This window comes from Sceloporus occidentalis, unplaced genomic scaffold (genome assembly GCF_023333645.1).
Source record: "Sceloporus occidentalis isolate IW3139 unplaced genomic scaffold, rSceOcc1.0.p SCAF_6, whole genome shotgun sequence".
In the NCBI taxonomy this organism is placed as follows: domain Eukaryota; kingdom Metazoa; phylum Chordata; class Lepidosauria; order Squamata; family Phrynosomatidae; genus Sceloporus; species Sceloporus occidentalis.
In genome coordinates, this window is record NW_028316986.1 from 97,591,501 (window position 1) to 97,612,007 (window position 20,507).

At 39.0% G+C, this 20,507-nt stretch overlaps 1 protein-coding gene across 18 annotated transcripts in view; it reads left to right on the forward strand.

Annotated features, from left to right (window-relative positions):
* Positions 1–20,507, forward strand: part of TRDN (triadin) — a 256,474-nt gene that overhangs the window by 179,510 nt on the left and 56,457 nt on the right. For 14 of the 18 annotated variants that reach the window (XM_089530466.1, XM_089530449.1, XM_089530456.1 and 11 more), the window contains 8 exons: positions 2,422–2,454; positions 2,561–2,599; positions 4,092–4,118; positions 4,980–5,006; positions 8,995–9,042; positions 10,907–10,954; positions 12,881–12,904; positions 16,637–16,687. In XM_089530466.1, the coding sequence (XP_089386592.1) occupies positions 2,422–2,454; positions 2,561–2,599; positions 4,092–4,118; positions 4,980–5,006; positions 8,995–9,042; positions 10,907–10,954; positions 12,881–12,904; positions 16,637–16,687 (297 nt within the window). The remainder of the gene's footprint in view (positions 1–2,421; positions 2,455–2,560; positions 2,600–4,091; positions 4,119–4,979; positions 5,007–8,994; positions 9,043–10,906; positions 10,955–12,880; positions 12,905–16,636; positions 16,688–20,507) is intronic. The other 4 variants (XM_089530465.1, XM_089530454.1, XM_089530457.1 and 1 more) reach the window with 3 other exon arrangements.

The window sequence follows — 20,507 nt, forward strand, 5'->3', positions numbered from 1 at the left end:
ATTCTTTACAAACATTTTCAATAAACAAAGATTTTTGGGAAGTGATACTTCTCCATAAATCAGGTAGGGGGAGCAGGCTAGCTGTGAGAAGAAATTTGAAGCATATCTCAGGAAACAATAAGAAAGGATTTACATAAACAATGTAGAATATATGCTTCAAATATTGATGGGATTTTTGCAATAATTTTTGAGGCCACACATATTTTAAGAATGCTTCTAAATATTATTAGGTTTTATAGACTTTTATTGGTTTTGTCTAAAATCTAAACTGTTATCTCTCCTTTCTATCTGATTACAAGGAAGCCTGCAGTCAATAATGAACTGGATGAGGGCAAACAAATTTAAACTTAATCCAGACAAGTCAGAGGTGCTCCTGGTCAGTTGGAATGTAGACCAGGGAACAGAGATTCTCCCTGTGCTAAATGGGGTTACACTTTCCCTGAAATCTCAGATTCTAAGCTCGGTTCAAGTTTGAGCCTGGATGCCTAAATTTCAGCAATTGACAGGAGTGCAATTGGTTAAAACTAGTGTTCCAGTTGCTTAAGACATCAGATCTCGCTTTGGTGACACATGCCATAACTGACTGTTATAACACACACTACATGGAGCTGCTTCAGGAAAGTGTTCAGAGGTTTCAGCAGGTCCAAACTGCTATGGCCAGAATACTGGTTGAGGCCAGTTATAGGGAGCATATATAGTGGACCCTTGTTATACGCTGGAGTTTGGTTCCAAGATCCCCCATTTATAATAAAATCTGTGTATGCTCAAGTCCCATTAAATATAATGACATAGCAAAATGGTATCCCTTATAAAAAAAAATGGAAAATCAAGGTGTGATATTTGAAATTTATATTTTTTTGGAACATTTTCGAACTGTGGATGCTTGAACCCATATATAATAAATTCGTGTATAAGAAGGGCCGACTGTATCTCCCTTGACTAGTGAGTAGTTCATTTCCAGAAGCAACTGAAAGTGCAAGTCATGACCTACAAAGTCCCATACAGTTTAGATCCAGACTGTTGGAAAAAACATATGTTCCTCTATGAATCTGCCAGTCTTAAGATCCATAGAGGAGGACTTTCTTTCTGTTCCAACACTATTACATGCTCATTCAGTGAAGATACAAGAGAGCATCTTCTTGGGAGTTGTCTACAGCAGTGGGAAACTCCATACTCACCCCGTAGCCAAAGCACAGTCTCCCAGTCTGTAGCTACTCTAATGATGCCACACTCACCTTAGTGAAATTGGAAGAGCCTAGAAAAAAATGGCCTTCCAACAACAATCACATGCCCTATTGTGTGGAATATTTCCAGCCACAGAGCTATATGTCCTTGCTGCCAATTTTCAAGGTCAGTCAGGGTAAAAGGAAGGTCTTTTCTCTCTGGATTTCCAAAGAAAAGCTCTGCACTGCCTGAAAATCCTGTGAAATGTTGTGTGTCTGGGTCACAACTGCTACGGGGTGAGTGCAGTGTTTCCTGCCAGTGTAGACAAGCCCTCAGTGGCTACTCCAATCCCATGGAATTCCCTTCCACAGGAAGCTAGTCTGGTCATCTCCCTGCTCTCCTTTTCCCCATCATTCCTTTAAAAGTTTAAAGATTACTATGATATTACCTCTCAATCTTCTCTTCTCCAAGCTAATCTTAGCCAGCTCCTTAAGCCTTTCTTCATAGGGCCTGGTTTCCAGAATTATATCCTGACACTGGAAATAGGTCTCAGGTAAACTCCTGGGCAATAGAAGGGTAGGCCTTATCTATATGGACAAATTCCCTCAAATTCCCCCTGGACTTGTATCCTATTTACATGACAACCAACAGAATGCTTGAGCATATGCAGCAAGATCTTTCTCGGTGACTGCTCCCACCCTTTGGAACTGCCTTCCACGGGAGGCTAGGTTGGCCCACTCTCTTCTTGCATTTCGTTGGCAAGCAAAAACATTTTTATTTAAGCAGGCTTTTAAACATATAATCAGGACAGGGTAGTTTTTTATATGGTGTGTGTGTTTTTAGTTATGTTTTTAACTTTTGTATGTTTGTGTATTAATTTTATAATATTTTAACTAGATGATTTTAATTGTTTTTATTTTTTTATTGTGATGTTTTAATAATGTTTTATCTTGTGAGCTGCCTTGGGTCCCTTTTTGGGAGAAAGGCAGCATAGAAGTGAAATAAATAAATAGATAAATAGATAAATAAATAATATTGCTCTGCCTGACAACTGATGAAATGCAGGTAATTGTTTACATGCGAAAGCATTCAAAATATGCTCTCCCAATAGGTTAAACCTGATAGACTGTAAAACTTATAATTGTTCTACAATAGTTATGGCAGCAGTAGTTTAGTTTTTGTTGTTGTTGTTTATTGCTATGAGTGATGCATCCCAAAGCACTACAATAATTTGTTGCCTTTTTTCCTATTTTGTAGAACCTCACAAAAAAGAAAAACCAGTAGAAAGTGGTAAATATGCTCCTATTTTCTAAAATTTTCTTTCTCCAAACATGTGAATATAGTATAATAGCTGTTCAAGATTTGTAATAGTCATCCTTTTATGTGTGTTTTGCAGCCAAGCTACCAAAGAAGGATGTGCACCTAAAAGCACCTGGTAAGGCATGGATAAAAATTGTTTAAAGAAACCCAACTTTCCCGTTGTAGCTCCAAGTGTAAATTAACTTGTTGCTATGGAAATGAGTATATCATAAAGCAAATAACTAATCAGTGAATAAAAATGGGGAACATAATAAGACAATACATTCTTCCCATTGTGGGTTCTCTGTGCAATCACTTCTTTAAAAAGAGAACATAATTTTGGTAAACAAGTAATATAGGAGGTATGAAAATTCTTTCAGACACTACCATTCTTGCAGTTGCTCAAATATGTGAAAACTATGTTAATTTACCCACCCACCCACCCCCCCACTCATACTGCATTTAGTTATTAGGATTCCTATAGTCCTGTAGCTGACATGTCTACTCTGTAGTGATTCCAATATTAGAAAAATGTTAAGCAATTTCTTTGAAAGATCTCTGCTCTCACTCTTCCCATAATTGATAATTTTGACCATAATTATTTTTCCAGACCCTCTTCCTCCACATACATCTAGATGTTTTCCAGAGTGGGTTAACTATTTTAGCTTGACACAGGCATTCACTGCCGTTCATGTAATCCCTATTCCCAATGTCCTGGTGTGTGTGCCTTTCAGACCTTGACATGTTCAGCACAAAGATGTGCCAAGGATTCGTTAGTTGTGTTGGGTTGAATTTGCTTACAGAGCTCAGAATCAGAAAGCCTGCATTATCAAAGCATGTGCTCACCCCAGTATAGCAAGAGGAGTCAGTGTCAGTGTGTAGGTTTATGTTTCTGTTGCAATTTTGCACATGGGATAGAGAGGTAGAAAGCTTCAATATCTTGCTTATATGAGATGTCAGTTTGCTGTTTCCACAACAGATACTGGTGGCTATTAGAGTTCACTGCAGGGCAATATTTGTACAACAGACATTGTAGTTTACTTTGAGGGGTCGAAATGATATACATTATTTTTTAGTTTTTTGTGGGTTTTGGGGCTATGTGGCCATGGTCTGGAAGAGCTTATTCCTGATGTTTCATCAGCATCTTCAGAGAATGGTGGAACAGAAGTAAATGGAGTATATGTACTGTGTGACCCTTGGTTGAAAGGAAGTTATTTACATGTTAATCTGTGTATTGGTCTGTTGTTGAATGGCAAGGACTCAGGGAGTCTATTTAATGGGTGATCCAATGTCTGCTGGGAAACCCCCCTGACCCTGGATATACATTTTGTCTCAAGTTTCTTTCCTATGAATTATCAGGTTCTATCACTCCCCCTCCCCCAAAAAATCTAATTTTGTGGTATGGATCAGTGGCATCACTAAGGTTCTTTCATCTTTACTGATCTGTGTTCAGCTAATATTTTGTCCATATTGCCCCTAGTGGGTTTGTACATCTCTGAGATAGACAGCAGAGAAAAGGTTTGTTACTTCATTTGAATGCCCTTACTTTGGGGACGCTGTATAAATGCAGTTCAAAATGTAAACAATTCAAATTTTCATACAATCTCTTCCTTATTTTATTTTTACAGTGACACAAGAAACCCATAAACCAAAAGGTCAGGAAAAAAGCTAATATAATGTTTCCATTTAAAAAAAAGAAATGAATGAATATTACCTCATGATATAAAACTGACTTATGTGGAGTCAGGTGAGGTGACCAGTTCATCCATTTATGCTAGCGTAACTGTACTATAATGTATTTGGGTTACCTTTGAAAAGTGTTTAGAAACATCAACTGAACCTGGGACTCCATTGGTACAGCGCTTTAATCCATTCCTGGGCATAATTCAAAGTAGTGCTTTGAAATCTGGGGATGAGTCTATTTTAATGGCCCTATGCTTTCTTATAAGCCTGCTTGAATTTTAGAAACTTGGTGTGGCAGGGACTTCTCTTGGTCCCACCACCATTGCTATTTGTATATTTCACCACACAAGGAACTAAAAGGGAGGACTTCCCTTAGACTCTGGAATTCTCTGTTCTGGGCAGTCACATTGGACCTACATTGTTCTTCTGCCAGCAAAGAAAGACTGGTTTAGTTTTATATTATATTTCTACAAATACTCTGTTTCTAATCTGTATTTTATTGTTATATTGTATTTTATCTCTATATTATTGCCTTGTGCATTCCATTTTTGATGGAAAAGCTGTAAGTAAGTAAATCATAGAATCATAGAGTTGAAATAGACCACAAGGACCATCCAGTCCAATCCCCTGCCATGCAGGAATAAATAAATCTTGGGCACACTACTAGTGCTCCTTTTTCAAACTGCAGTCTTATGCATACATTCTCAGCCCTATTGAATATGTTGGCACTTATTTCTGAGTAAATATGTATATTGTGCTCATTTTTAATGAAACAGTTTTTAAAAACTATGCTGCCATCAAATGTTTATTATTTTTTTAAATTTATTTTGTAGCCACCAAAGAAGTTCATAAACCAAAAGGTCAGTAACATAGCTTCCACTGTAAGATATAAGGAACCTATGCATTGTATAGGGCTGGACTATGTGCTTGGAGAATAAGTTGTGGATACCGCCATGCATGTTAACAATCCAGGTAGTGCTGCATGGAACCCTCTGTGTGCCAAGGTATTTTATGATTTTTATTGCATGAAACAAAGGGGCAAAACAAACCGGCATAATATGCCAGTTTGGGGGTGGCGTGGGGGCTTAGTGTTTAGATGACGCACACTCCAATGTCACCCCAAAGCTGGCTTCATGCCACCCGCCCACCTAGATGGCAGGCAGCGCTGAGGTGCTGCGGCACTGCAGTGTTTATATGCCATATGCCACAGGAGTGCTGAAAAGGCACCGCCATGGCAGAAAGGTCAACTTTTTCCCACCCCAAAAAGGAATGGCATTTTGCCACTCCTTTTTGGGGTGGAAAAATGCTGGATAGGGGCTGTGGTGTGTGGTTGCCATGGCCCTGATACAGCAATCAAAGGGGCAGTATTAAGATGCCCCTTTCGGGCTGTCTGTACCAGCCCAAAGTTTATGTACCTTGAAAACAAATGTGTCACTCTCTCAGCCATCCATGGATTTTGGCATATTTTGGATTTCGAAATTCCGGATAAGGGATGCTCAACCTGTATTGTAACTATTTTATTGGTTGGGGGAAAAGGCCTTGATGGATTCACCTTAAAAGAAGGTATAGAAATATTGTATACAATTAATGATAATTAATTAATTGATCATTCGCTGTGGGTGGGTTTTCAGCCTTTGTAGTCTGTTAAGCCTACCTGTAATTATGCTCCCATTCAGACAGAAATGGGTTAGTATTTGCTGATCTGGAGCCCTTTACCCATTGTGTCTTCTGCCAACCTGTATTCTACACAATCCACATGTTGAGGGTAAGAGCTGGTGTACAAGATCTGCTCTATATTCTCAATATGATTTGGAAACCTGTGCTACCCAGTGGTGGCTGGCAGCTTCTATATAAAGAAGGAGAAATCCAGATTTTGGTCTGAACTGTGAGGGAGATATCCAGAATGCTGAACCCTATGCCCAAAATAGGTTTATCTCCTAGACTAAAACTGGGAATAGATTCACTACCCTGGACTAAAACTGGGAATAGATTCACTACCTCCAGCACCACTGGTGCCACCAGGGTTCTAAATCTTGTGGAGAGCCTACCTACACACACACACACACAGAGAGAGAGAGAGAGAGAGAGCTCCAGCTTCAAAAAGAAGTTGTAGCATAAGCTTTCATAGACAGGCCAAAATAAATCTGCTTTGAGTCACTTTGGAGGTATGCCATTTAAATGACAAATGCATCTTAAGAGGCCAGAAGCTGTGCCAAAGCTGTGCTCTAGTCCTTAGGACTGGAGCATGGCTTTGGCACAGCTTCCGGCCTCTTAGGACACATGTAGCATTTAAACAGCAAACCTCCAAAGTGACCTAAATCAGCTTTATTATGGCCTGTCTGTTTGGTCTTAGCCTTGGTCTACTTCCTCAGATGAAGTAGATAAGGTCTGTGCACGTTCATGCTACAAGTTATTTCACATAGTTCATCTCAAAGTTGCTACAAGATCATTTGCATACTGATATTCCAGACTACCATGACTATGTCTCTGAATTATAAATGAAAGAGCTACTTCCATGTTTAGAAAAAGAAACTGATTACAAGTAACTATTTACTTTTAACCTCTGGGCATTCCTCATTTCTGATGTGCACAATTGTGGATGACATCCCATGCATAATGGGAGTTTTTCATAAACACCAACAAAAATCTCTCTGTGTGTGTCCTGAAGTGGAGATTCAGAGGTACAACAAAACCTCTTGCAATTTTCTTTTTGAGTCATCATTCATATTAATAACATCACTTTGCCCTTCACTTCCTTCCTCAAATACTGTGGAATCAAAATTAAATTAAATTTTCCAACTTTTCATGGGAGTTATACTTTAATAATAATAATAATAATAATAATAATAATAATAATAATAAATTTTATTTATATACTGCCCTGTGGCGAACCAATCCGGGCGGTTTACAACATTAAAATAACATACAGCATAAAAACAATATATTTCCCTCCACCCTTAAAAAGTTATTAAACAACATATCTAATTTAAAACCACAATAACTAGTTAAAATAACAATAAATTAAACAAAATAATACCAACCAATAAACCACTGCAACTTCAATTCTAAAGAAAAGGGGGCTTTGGAGACATTACTGAGGAGGGGGGAATCCTGAGATCCTGAGGCCGGGATATTTCAGTCTGGGAAGGCCTGCCTGAAGAGATCCGTCTTGACAGCCTTTTTGAAGCTGTCCAAAGATGTTAATTGACGGATCTCATCCGGCAGGCCGTTCCAGAGCCTAGGGGCGACAACAGAGAAAGCCCTCCGGGAGGTCGCCGCAAGCCTCGATTTTTGAGGCTGCAACTAGTTCCTCCCAGAGGACCGGAGAGCGCGGGGAGGATTGTATGGGAAGAGGCGGTCTCTGAGATAGCTTGGACCCAAGCCATTTAGGGCTTTAAAGGTAATAACCAACACCTTGTACTGGGCCCGGAAACCAATAGGCAGCCAGTGGAGGGACCTCAGAACTGGAGTGATATGGTCCCTTCTGGATGTTCCTGACACAAGCCTGGCTGCCATGTTTTGAACCAGCTGTAATTTCCGAACCAGGCACAAGGGTAGCCCCATGTAGAGCGCATTACAGAAGTCAAGGCGTGAGGTTACCAGCGCGTGCACAACTGTCCCGAGATCCCTTACTTCCAGAAAAGGGCGCAGCTGGCGTATCAGCCGAAGCTGATAACAGGCGCTCCTGACCGTCGCATTAACCTGATCTATCATCAGGAGCGACGAGTCAAGGAGCACCCCCAGACTGCGAACGCAGTCACTAGAGGAGAGTGTGACCCTGTCCAGGACTGGTGGTTGCAACCCAATTCTTGGTTTCGGGGCCACTACCGTGAGCACCTCCGTCTTGTTCGGATTCAGCTTCAATCTGTTTTTCCTCATCCAGCCCATTACCGCCCTATTTTACTTTAACCTATTTTGTGGGAACCTTTGTATTAATAACTAAATACTCTTCTCCTTAGTATATGCTACAGTGGTGTGTCTTGTGATACCTTTTTTTTAAAAGCCCTTCTCGTGTCTATATCCCTGCGCCAGAAATTAAATTGACATTTTATGCTGATATATTTGGAAAGAGTCTACTAATTTCTAGGCCTTTGTATATCTTAGGTGACTATAGCCTTAAAGATACAGGCTGGCATGCACTTAATTCATTATGCATGCATAAGTAATTAGCTTTTCTTGGTCCCACTCCCTCAGACCTATTTGGCCAGCAAAAAATAGTAGGACCATTTTGCTGGCAATTGGGGAGTAAGTAGATGAAATTTCCACAGCTTTCCCAAGAATGAACAAAGCTATCATAAAGAACTGCATCAAGGGTACAATTTATCACTGTCACAGCCTCACTTGCAGGCCAGAGGAGGGTGGCAATGTCATCTACCACATCCCAGTCACCAGCAGAACGCCTTTCTATGTAATGCCTGGTAAAGTAGATTGTAGAGAGCAGTCACTATTATAATAATTCAGTTATCATCACAGTATTGTGTAGGTATGGTGAATATGAAGCACTACCAGATGTGTATCTAAGAGTTCTAGGGTACATGTCCATAACTGTGATATAGAATGCCACGTATACTTTACCATTCATCATGGCATACAAAATTACATTTTACCTTTTATTTTGTCATCTTTCCATTCTTATTTTTATGCATCTTCCACAGTTCTACATAAACATCTGAATTATCAGAAATTTATGAACAGAAAAATCAGAAATTTGTAAACAAGGAGAATTTGTGTTGTATCATTCAACAGATATACATACAGATACATTGGTTGTCTGATAATTGTTTTAAACATGTTTATAGGGCAATCTGGAGTATTATTTTCAGCTTATTTTCACATCTAATTCCACAGAAACTGAACGAGCGAAAATAGAACCTGCTACACATTTGGCTAAAAAAGGTACATCATCCACCCATAAACTTTAACAGGGTTATTCTTTTTAAAAATTCCCGATCCTTAATTTAGACTCTGTATTTGACTTTTTACTCTTTGCTTCTTGCATAATGTGAATGGGTTCATTAGATGGACTTGTTGAAATGTCAGCAAAAGAAGAATGCTAGTTCAGTGCTAGATTAAAGTTAACCAGACTTCATCAGACAACAAATTAAATTGTGACTGATAGAATTAAAGGAGAAACTATCAGTCTTGTTTTCATACCTAGGCCAGAGAAAGAAAACAGGTAGGAGGCAGTACAGTTGGCCTTCAGTATCCATGGGGAATCTGTTCCAAACCCTTCCAACCATCCCCCCCCCCCCCCCCGGATACCAAAATCCACAGATGTTGACGTTCCCTTGTTTCCAATGGAGGTGTGTGCATGAGGCTGCACTGCCTTTGGGGACAAAGGGATGGGTGGGTAGGCTGTGTGGAGCAGGATCAATGTATGACTCCCAGTGGGCTGATGGGAGGGCAGTGGCAAGCACTGGGAGGAGGAGGCCCAACCTCTGTGCTCCCCTCCAGGTGACAGTGTTCCCTGGAAGCCACCTCCTTGCTCCTCCTCAGTCTCTGGTGGTGGCAGAAGCTGTGACCTCCTGGGTCCCCCTCTCAGCAGAGGACTCCCCAGAAGGGAGGAAGGAAAAAGGAAGGATGGCAGCCCTGCCCACCACCCTCTCTGCACTCACTGCCACCACCATGGTGGCCCTGTCCTCACTCCTGCTGGTCTCTTCTCCTGAGGCTGGCCTACTTGCTTTCCAGCTAAAGGTGCCACCCCTTTCAGGAGATTGGCAGGAGGCAGAGGAGGGGGTCACCAAGGGAGGCAATGGTGGCAGTGAAGGTGATGGGCAGGGCTTCCATCCTTTCTTCCTCCCTCCCTTCTGAAGACTCCTGTGCTAGGAGGGGAACCCAGGAGGTTACAGCTTCCACCACCACTAGAGAGCAAAGAGGAGCAGGATGGAGGCTTCCAGGATGCATGGTCTCCCGGAGGGGAGCACAGAGGTCTTGCTTCCCCCTCCCCACACAAGTCACCGCCCTACTGTCAGCCGACTGGGAGTCCTACATTAACACCTCCCCCTCCACACAGCCCATCCACCCATCCCTTTGTCCCCAGTTGGGGACAATGTGGGCTTGCCATCCAATCCGTGGGGGCCAACTGTAGTTCGCCATACGTTACTGTTACACCCAAAAGCAGCTGGTACAGTGATACTTATGACAACAGCATATCTAAAGTATTTGACGTTATATAAGTACATTTCCATGGAGTTTTGGATTGCTCTTCTCCTCACATTTGCCTCTCAGATTAGATAACAGTGAGGCTGCATGGAGCCAAGAGGGAGCAGTAACCACTTTGCACCAATAATGCCATTGGCCCCAAACAGCAAAGACAGGTTTATTGATGTGCCATGGATAAAATTACTTTTTGAATTGCAGAATATTATACAAATCTTAAAAGACCCTGAGCCACTGCCATCACTGTGCATCACATTTTTCCAAGTAAATGCATCTAGGATTTTGTTGCTAAGCTAAAAACAGCTTAGCACAGGGTTTTTTACCAGCATCAGCAATGACAATGTTGGGAAGCTGTCTTATTCAAGATTCCTTTTGCAGTTGGACAAGTCTCCAGTCTATCTGTAAATGTCTTGGAAAGAGGGATTTTTTATTATAATTTTAGAACTTTTATGCAGTTAGATCTGATCAATATCATGACAATGTCAGTTGCCTTCAAATAAGCAGAAGTCTCTTAACTGCTTTTTAAAAAAATTACTTTGTTTGTATGAGCCACTTTTCCTCTGACTGGAAGTATAACATAACTCTTATCTTTCTTTTGCAGCACTCCATGAAAAGAAAGAAGATAAACCATTAAAGGCAGTGGAGCAAGGTAAAATGGTGCTATCTAAGAAGAGTTCTATGCTGGTTAATGCATGGACATTTCATATTTTAAAATGTCGACAAACTTGACTTAATCTGTACAAATAATCTTTGCTGTTGTCAGATGATTCTTGAACACATTGAGGTCAAGGGGTCCACATTAGTGAGTACTACAGTTTTAAAATTACCTTCTGCAGCCTTAAAACCACTTTTCTATTTATAGAGCTAAAGCAGCATGCAAAATTAAAAGAGGTAGAAAATAAAAGATTCATGGATCACTGTAACAGAAAAGATTTAGAAACAAAAAAGTAAAGAACAGGATCCAGTGGTGAATTCTTTACTGGATCTTAAGGCTTCTGCTAGAGTTACTGATTCTCCACTTCCTTCCTGGGAGTGAACAGGAGGGGAAGAAAGTCCCAAGTCCACTGGAGTTGGAGTACAAGGTAAATCTTTTCTAAAGTACAGTTGGCCCTCCATTTTCGTTGGGGAGCTGTTCTGGACCCCCTTGCAAAAATGGAGACCCATGCATATTCAAGCCCCATAGACTTGAATGGGGTGTGTGCCCCGTGAGTGCATGCCAGATGTGCACCTCATTGAAAATAGCGGAGTTTGCCCCTTAGTGGATATTCAAGGGCATGGATTTCAGATCTGCAAGTTAGGAGGGGTGACTGTATACCCATTACATGCTTAGATGAATACAAACTAAGTGTACCAAAAAGAGAAAAGGTGATAGAGAATATTTTATTTATGTAGACCAGAATTCTGTATCAGTGACTAAGTAACTTCTCCTGCCCTGACCCCCTCCCATAGCCTCCTTCCAAACCTGTTGGAAATGTGCTCTGGTCACTAGCAAAATGGAACTCCTTCTTCCCATGCAGCAGATGCCTGGTAAAGGATGATCCAAAACACACAGGCAAAATAAAGTGGTTTCCAGCCACTTTGGGAATGTGGTATTTTGATGATGCACAGCTCCAAAGTGACAGAAGCTGTGCCAGGGCTGCACCAGGAGGCTAAAAGACCTTGTAAAAGGGAGCAGAGATAACCTGCTCCTGGAGGTGTCAGTTTGGGACCTCTGGTGGCATCCTGCTTGGGAAGCAGGCTGTACAGTTACCATTGTCCCGGCACGATCGGAGCCAGAGCAGCCAAAGGCTGTCTGTTTCACCCCTAAGTTGAGGGAGTAGTTATGATTATTCCAATAGTTTCAAAATCATGACATAAGTAGCTATTGTGAATACAAAACAGTTCTGGATGTAAATCTAGGTCTTTGTGCTAATGTTACTCATAAATCATAATTCCCATATATCACTGAATGTAATGGCAAAAGTTGTTTCATAAACAACTAGCAAAATTAAAATTATACTTTTAAATTACAATATCATAAGCACAGCCTAAATGAATTTACATGTACATAGTTTCATGTGGTTAAAATGAAAAATTGGTGAAACATGATGTTTGTAAAGAATATTTTTTTAAAATTGAAAATTTTATATTTTAAACCTGAGGCCTCTGTTTTCGCCTCTTGCTGAGCCTATCCCCACTCACACCATCTCTTCAGCATTTTAAAGGGATGCAGGTGAACACCATAGCCCTTTTCTGTCAAAAGGTAGATGTCTGGAGAGCAGTCATGTCACTTGGGGCATCCCTCCTGCCATGCCCCTCTAGTGACACCCTTATCTACTTCCACTTCATAACTGATTGAAGGTGACTGAAATGTAGACATGAATGAATGTTTTCTGGGTGTTGGTGAGTGAGGAACCAGTAGGAAGCAAAGAAATTAGACTGAAAATATTATCAATTTGATATCTGAACAGATGAATTTTACCCATTAATGTCAATAGATTGTATTCTGGTCCACTGTTTCCTATAGTTAGAAAGCAGCTGTTTTATGAATTAAGAACTAATGGTTTGTTACTTTTTATCATTTCTTCTTTTGCAGAGAAACAAAAACCCAAAGAAACAAGTAAGCCATATAACACTGTTGATTAATTTATGTATATCATTGATCTAATAAATTGTCCTGCAGGATATTTTTTACATTTCCTACTATTTAGAATATTACAAGTTCAAAAACAAAGTGTACAACAGAACTGTACAAAAAAAAATAACAACACCACATAGAGAGAATGACATATTAAATGTTTTAAACAATGGGCAAGAAAGTTTTCAAAAAGCACATTACAAAGGCATGAAATACAATATCTCTTACAACATAAACAACTAAACAAAACTTTCATTTTCATTATTTACCAGAAATGTATGCAACACCGTGAACAAATATGCTGTACACCAAGCTAGCACATGTTAAAAATAATAACGTGATACAGTAATATCTAATGTCATTTTATCAGCAGATAGCACAAAAATACATATTAGAACCTATTCAACAATGCTTGAGAACTTAACATTTAAAATCTCTGTGAACCAAAACGTCAGGTAAGTTGAAACTGTGGGTACTGCAACTTGTGTACAGTATGTCTTCTGATCTGTAACATTTAGGTTATTACTTACTAATTTGCATATAAGCAACCATGTTATACTTTGGTGCAGCTTGTTTCCTAGCAGTTTCACGTTCCCTGAAGGTGCAAAAGTGCAAGAAAAAAATAGTCCAGGGGGGAAGGGATTGGGACGTAAAGCAACAACAATGAGGAAGGGGTATGAATGAGACAGAGCAAGCATTCTCTTGCTGTTTGTTCATTCCCTCCTTTGCCCCAAAGCCACCACCACTACTTCCAAACCAAATGAAGTAATAAGGCTGCTTACTTCTTGAATGCCTGGGTGTTCTGCATCAGGCTCGTTGGAAAGGGAATTGGATAAAAGAAGGAATCCTTGAGCCACAAGACAAACAATTTTCATCGCTTCTCTTTTCCCTTCTCATAAAGCCTTCTCTGTGGACCCCTTCATGAAACTGTGAGTCTGTACAAGAAAGCCACCTAATACAAAGGAGATTCTTTCTTTGACCAGTGTGGGTAGCAGGGGGACAGCTGAGTGAATGCTTCTTCTGTCCTGGTTTTTATGTATGAAATTTTGGAACATACATTTTTCAGTCATGGTCACTGAACAGAGCTATTTATCACTGTTTGTGTAGTTCTGCAAACATCACTAATACTTTCATTTTCTGTGTGGATGATGTCTCGTTGGCTACGTAAGGACCAGCACTTGAAGAATACAAATTGAATATGTCAGCGCACACATATTTTTAAAATTTTGATAAGTTTGTGCCCTAATCTACATAGAGAGCTCATTTCACATTCAAATAATTAACTCTATTTCTGTATAAAGTTAAAGGAAGAAAGTGAGTGATGTTCCCTATGTGATCATTACAAGGATCTGATATTCTTCAATAAGAAATCCCAGGCTGTGTTTTTACTAAAGTTATATCAGTCTGAAATCACTTTCACGGTCACTGCTCTAACCTGTGGAATCCTGGAATCTGCAGTTTGATGAGGTACTTGGAATTCTCTATAGAAAGACAAAAGAGCTCTTGCCAAACTGCAAATCCCAGGATTCCATTCATTGTAGCCATGACACCATGTTTGTGGCCTCTAAACATAAATTTTCATATGAGTTTAGGAAGTATGATACAGTTTAATTTTTTTTAAGATCCTGTATGTCCTGTCCTAAACAGAGTTACACAGTTTACCACTGGCAACTGGTGGCTACCATGTTATTTGAGTAATGAATTCACTCCAGGCTTTAAACCAGGCTTTAAAGGAGCTGAACCTTATCCCCCAAATAGATTTAGTACCTTGGATAACTCCTTTACACCTAGTCAAAACCTGGAAAGTATTCACTATCCAAGTGACATAGAAGTCTCCAGTCACACCTGCAATTTAAAATTATTTCATTGGAACTTACTTCCAAGTAAACATGCTTAGGTTCATGCCTAAAGCATGGTAATCCTAGCAGTTCCTTTTGGTTGAATGAAACCTCAAAACTGTTGGCTTCACCAGGGATTACTGTCAAAATATCCCATTGCCACCATACCAAAGACAAAGAAAGTCAAAAGGAAAAGAAAAGAAAAAGATCTGTGTAAAAATGCTGTATTATCAAACTACTTTTGCACCTGGCTTTCCCATCCTTTAGCCACATTATTATTATGATTGTAGGGCACTATCACAAATGCTAAATTACTCCTGAAGATGACATTTGCCTTTGAAACATTTCCTGAATGATTTTTTTGATTTATCAGATCACTTGGGATTTCAGGCAACATCAGTAATGAAACAGACTCCAAAAGTGTTTGATCTCTTCAGATCATGTAATCAGTATGACTTCTTTTGAAATATTGCTATCAAGCTTTTTTAAGGTAACGGCTATGCACATTTCCTTTGAGTGATTATAAGCAGGGTTCTGAATCAATATGTTAAGCATTCCATGACTTTAAACACTGATGTTTCCCAAAATAATTAGGAAGACCCACTTAAAAATTATGACTCATGAAGGGAAAAATAAAGGCAATAGCACCTTGAGCAAAAAGCATACTTTGAAGACAGCTAAGTTGAAATCATGGGGACCTACTTCCAAATAGGTATACTTAGGTTTGGAATGTACTGTGGAGTAGATCAGGCCTCTGCGATTTTTCATCAAAAACTAAAATGTCATAAATAATTTTAACGTTATTATTTACAGTAGAATTTGATTATACCAATGGTTTCAGTCTATGATCATAATTTATTGCAAAGGCATATACAATACAGGTCACTGGTTTTGATCCAGAGTTCTCATGAGCCTCTCTTGAGTCCTTGTATTAGGAGAAAGGGGAGATATAAGAAAAGAAAAGAAAATAATAATAATAATAATAATAATAATAATAACAACAACAACCTTGGAGGAATTAAAATATTAAAAAATAGATAGATAGATAGATAGATAGATAGATAGATAGATAGATAGATAGATAGATGTTCACTGGTTCTTCTCCTGCAGACCTCCATCCTACCATGGAACAGTGTTGGAGGTGCTGCTATGTTGGGGCTTCAGAAAAAGAGAAAATCACATTCCCCTTCCTGTAGAGAAGGAATCTCCACTACATTTCAGTCCCTTTTGTGAATCAAATGAGCTCTTTCATTCATGGAAATACAACTGTGTTTCTGTCACACTGAAACCAATGGACTTAAATCATGATTTATTCCATATTGGATTGAAACTTTTATATTGTACTATTTTCCTGTTAGTTTGAATTCATCATTAACTTTTGCAGCATAGTAGTGAATGTACCACTCTTATCAGCACTGCTTCAATGGAACTATAAGCCTTGAGCACTATCTTTCATGCTATGGAATTTATTTTGTTGTAGATGCGCAATTGAAATTATTGGTGCTTTGCTTTTTTTATTTTCTTTTTTTCGAAAAACACTCGTATTATATTTCATAAATTTGAAAAAGTATAGCATTGGCTTTTACATTTTAAATATTCACATATAATAATGAAATAAATTGTTCATGTATCTTTGGTGGTCTTTGCATGACATTTCAAATATATAATTAACTACACTCAAATATGATATTCAGTGTGTAAATAAAATTTGAGTTCTAGTCTCAGGCAAGCAAATTTGAACCATGAGAACATATACCATATCAAAATTTGCTATGGAAATTTTTGCAAAGAATGTTGGGTATGTGTGGCAGGTGTTTCTCTCTAAAATTCTGTCATTCTTCCAAAAATTAACACACCTGTGATGTGCTTTTTCCAGAACATGTCAAAGAAAAAGAAGCAAAGCATGAGGCAGCAAAGAAGGACAAAGGTAATACAATGCAACTGAAAACAACTAATGAAAGAAACTTGAAAGTCATAATTTTCTCAAACTAATAAAAATGACTAACTATCAAATAGTAGTTTTGTTATGTAGGATCATACACAAATGTTTAACCTGGGAGAAACACATTTTTGTTTTCTGAACACTTGTGAAATGTTTAAAATGTATATCAACCACTGAATATAATATTAATACTGTTCGGTAGTCTAGCACCAGCATATTAATGGCATGAACGTGTGACTGAGACTAGATTGCTCTCAGAACTTCAGAAAGACAGGATAAAAATCCTTGCTTTGACCATTTAAACACCTAACTCTTTTGAAGTGCAATATATTTATAATTTTAAATATAACATCCCCATGGAGCATTATTGGAACATCTAGCTACCTAGTGTCAAAAAAATATAGTACAGTTATGCATATGGAAATATAGGCTAGGCCTGTATTCAGTAAGATTTAATTCCAGGTAAATGTAGGTAGAACTGCAGCCTTGTTTGGAAGTAATCTTCACACTGAACTCAATCAGACTTACTTGTACATTATTGGTTGATAAAATCAGCTTCACACAACATAGACAAGAAGAAGGAGATCTTTGTGTGGAAGTTATAGATAGCAGTAGCAAGTACATTTCTATACCACTTATCAGTGCACTTAAGCACTCCCTAAGCAGGTTTTTCATTCTATGTGGCCATGTTCTAGAAGAGTTTCTTCCTGACATTTTGCCAGCATCTGTGGCTGGCATCTTCAGAGAATGCTTGCCTGGAAAAAATTGTGTGTGTGTGTGTGTGTGTGTGTGTGTGTGTAGACACATACACACACACTGTGTGAGCCTGGGAATGCAGGAGTGATTTGCCCAATTTTTTCCAGGCAAGCATTCCCTGAAGATGCCAGCCACAGATGCTGGCGAAACATCAGGAAGAAACTCTTCTAGAATGTGGCCACATAGCCTGAAAACCCCACAAAAAACTATGGATGCCGGCCATGAAAACCTTCGACTTCACATTCCCTAAGCAGTTTACAAATTGTAAGCTAATTGCCCCCAACAATCTGGGTATTAATTTTAGCGACTTTGGAAGGATGCAAGCCTGAGTCAAGCTTGAGCCCTTTTGCTGGTATTGAATTACCAAATGTATGGTTTGTGAGTGAGTGGCTGCAGTATAGGCATCTAACCACTGCACCACCAGGCAAGTGATTGATGAATTCCAGATCTGTATGGTGTGCTTAAAGAGAGATTTCTTCTTCGTATATAGTTATACCACAGGGTTTTTCAATCCAAAGAGGAGCACAAAATATTTGCCTAAAACTGTTTTGTTTTTTTAAGGGGGAGGGTGGAAGAGAGCAGCTTAGTTATATGCCATGTATTGAACTTGCTGTGCCATGAGTAGTTTAGCCTTAGGAAGGAAGGTATCATTAATTCTTCATGTCCTTAGTTCATTATAACATGCAAAGATGCCAGAACTGTTCAGTGTAGGCCTAATACAGCAAAGCTGTTCTTGAATTTCTATAACTGAAGCCAGGGTAGGCGTGGAATTTCTCTGAAAATGTTTTATACTACAACTTCCATTAGTCCTAACCAGTATTGCTAGTAGTCAGAGATAATGGCAGCTGACATTAATCTATTGCTTTTAATCAGTTTTAAATAATATTTCAGAAATATAATTAGATTAATTTGTATTTTGATAAATATAGTGTACAGACTTTTTATTGCAACCTTTTAAATTATGTTCTAAGCTACTTTGCATCCCACCCTGTGAACGAGACAGGTTATAAATCAAAGAAAGAAAGAAAAGTGTTCTCTCTTCTGCTCTAGATGATGTAAGACAGCTAGGAGCAAAAATATTTATACATCTACTTTCCAGTGAGTTTTGTCTTAGCAAATGGTTTCTACAACAAATTATCATGGCATGAATCCCTTCAATGCCTTTAAGAGGTTTTGCCTTTAAAATGACACATTAGGTCAGGCAGATGCTAATTGGAAGCAATTAGCACAGTGCAGCATCCTCTCACTCCAACCAAGTGACATTCTAGAAGGCCTGAAATGATGGTGTGACTTTCAAGATATCAGTCCTAATCTATTCCTACCAAAGCATCACTGGTGTCTGCATGTGAAAGGTCAGTAGTTCAGCTCCAGGGAGAAAGCACATTCAGTACAATTTGACCCTTATGTTATTTATTCAACAGCAAAAATCTTTGCACAGTCAAAACAGATGGTCAGAAGACTCTAAATGCCCAGACATAGTGCCAGGTTTGGTCAAGTTACATTAAAGGCAGCTGCTACTGAACAATATACTTCATTGGTGAGGGGGCTGTAATTACTGTACAAGCAAAATGAGTTCTAACCTCAGGCAAGCAAAATAGAATGTTACAGCCAACTCCAACTTAAGATCTGACAGGCCTGGACGGATTTTAGAGAATGCCAGGAGGGCCAATATACACTGTACTATAGCTGGAATTATTTTATCTAATATCTGTTGAATCATGGAATAGTAAATATATAGCCTTTTGGATGTTATGGGACTGCAGCATCCAGCATTTCTCAATGTTGGCTAGGGTGGTTAGAGCTGCAGTACAAAGGCACCATTATTTCTACCACTGTCCTACACTGACATACATGTCCTTAATTAAACCATGAAAAATGACAGTAGAGAAAAACAGTGGGGATGCATGAAGATTGTCAGGTTTTTATTCATCCAATCCTTAGTCGTTTTCCTTGAAAAACTGATGAATTTTATGTATCTTATTTTCTGGCAGACCAGTGCCCAGTAGTAACAACAAAGGTGGGCAGTTTTTTGTGCAACAGCAATGGTCTTTTAAGATGGTTTCTTAAAAGTTCATAATATTTTTTAGTCTGTTAAAATTTTATAATAATTTCATGCATTTATAATGATTTTATATTTTAAATTTTATTTTTATTTTTAATATAATTTTATACGTGAAATTTTAACTATTATTTACTTTTACAATTTGATGATTTATTGTGATGTTTGTTGATTGATTGATGTTTGTGATTTTTGATCAGTTGATCGTAATAAATCTATATATATAAGGTTGTCAGGTAGGATCCACTGTAATCATTCCATAAGCAGAAGGAATTTTATTCACAAAAGAAGAGTCATAGAAAGAGCCCTTCTGCATGTGCAACTCTCCTGTGCGCAGAGGCTGTTGCCATTCACAGACTGACAATGCTGGATCTGACCCATAGTTTTTAACTATTCAAATTTATTAAATGGTACTTTAAAGAATAGATTGTTAACTATACATTGAGCTTTACCCACAACATCATTCACAATCAGTAACTTTGGCCTGGGACAGATGGGCAGGAAGTGCCACCCTCTGGCCAATTGTAGGGTTCCGGAGCGCACAGCAACTGCACGCTCCAGAACCCTTGAATGTGCAGGTGCCTCCTGCCATCATGACGTAAGTAACGTGCAGCGTATAGCTGTCACTTTGCATCGCTTACATCATGAGTGTGCCAATGGCGCATTCATGAAGTACGCACGGCATCTCAATAAGAACCCGTTCTTCCGGGTTCTTTGGGGGGCAGAGGGATGCCACTCAGTTTGGTCGCTGCAGTGTCCCTCCACAGAAAAACCAGATGCCTGCAGCCTGGACTTTCAGGGAGGTATGTACCGGGTCACAGATTTAATACTGTGTTCTTAATCATTAATGCCAAAAATAACCCATTTTGGGAGAAAGATGGGATATAATTCCAATCAATAAATAAATAGCAACAGCAACAACAGAACTTGTAAAGAACTTAGATTTTTTTTATTGTTAACAAATGATATTTAGTCTCTTTACTCATCAAT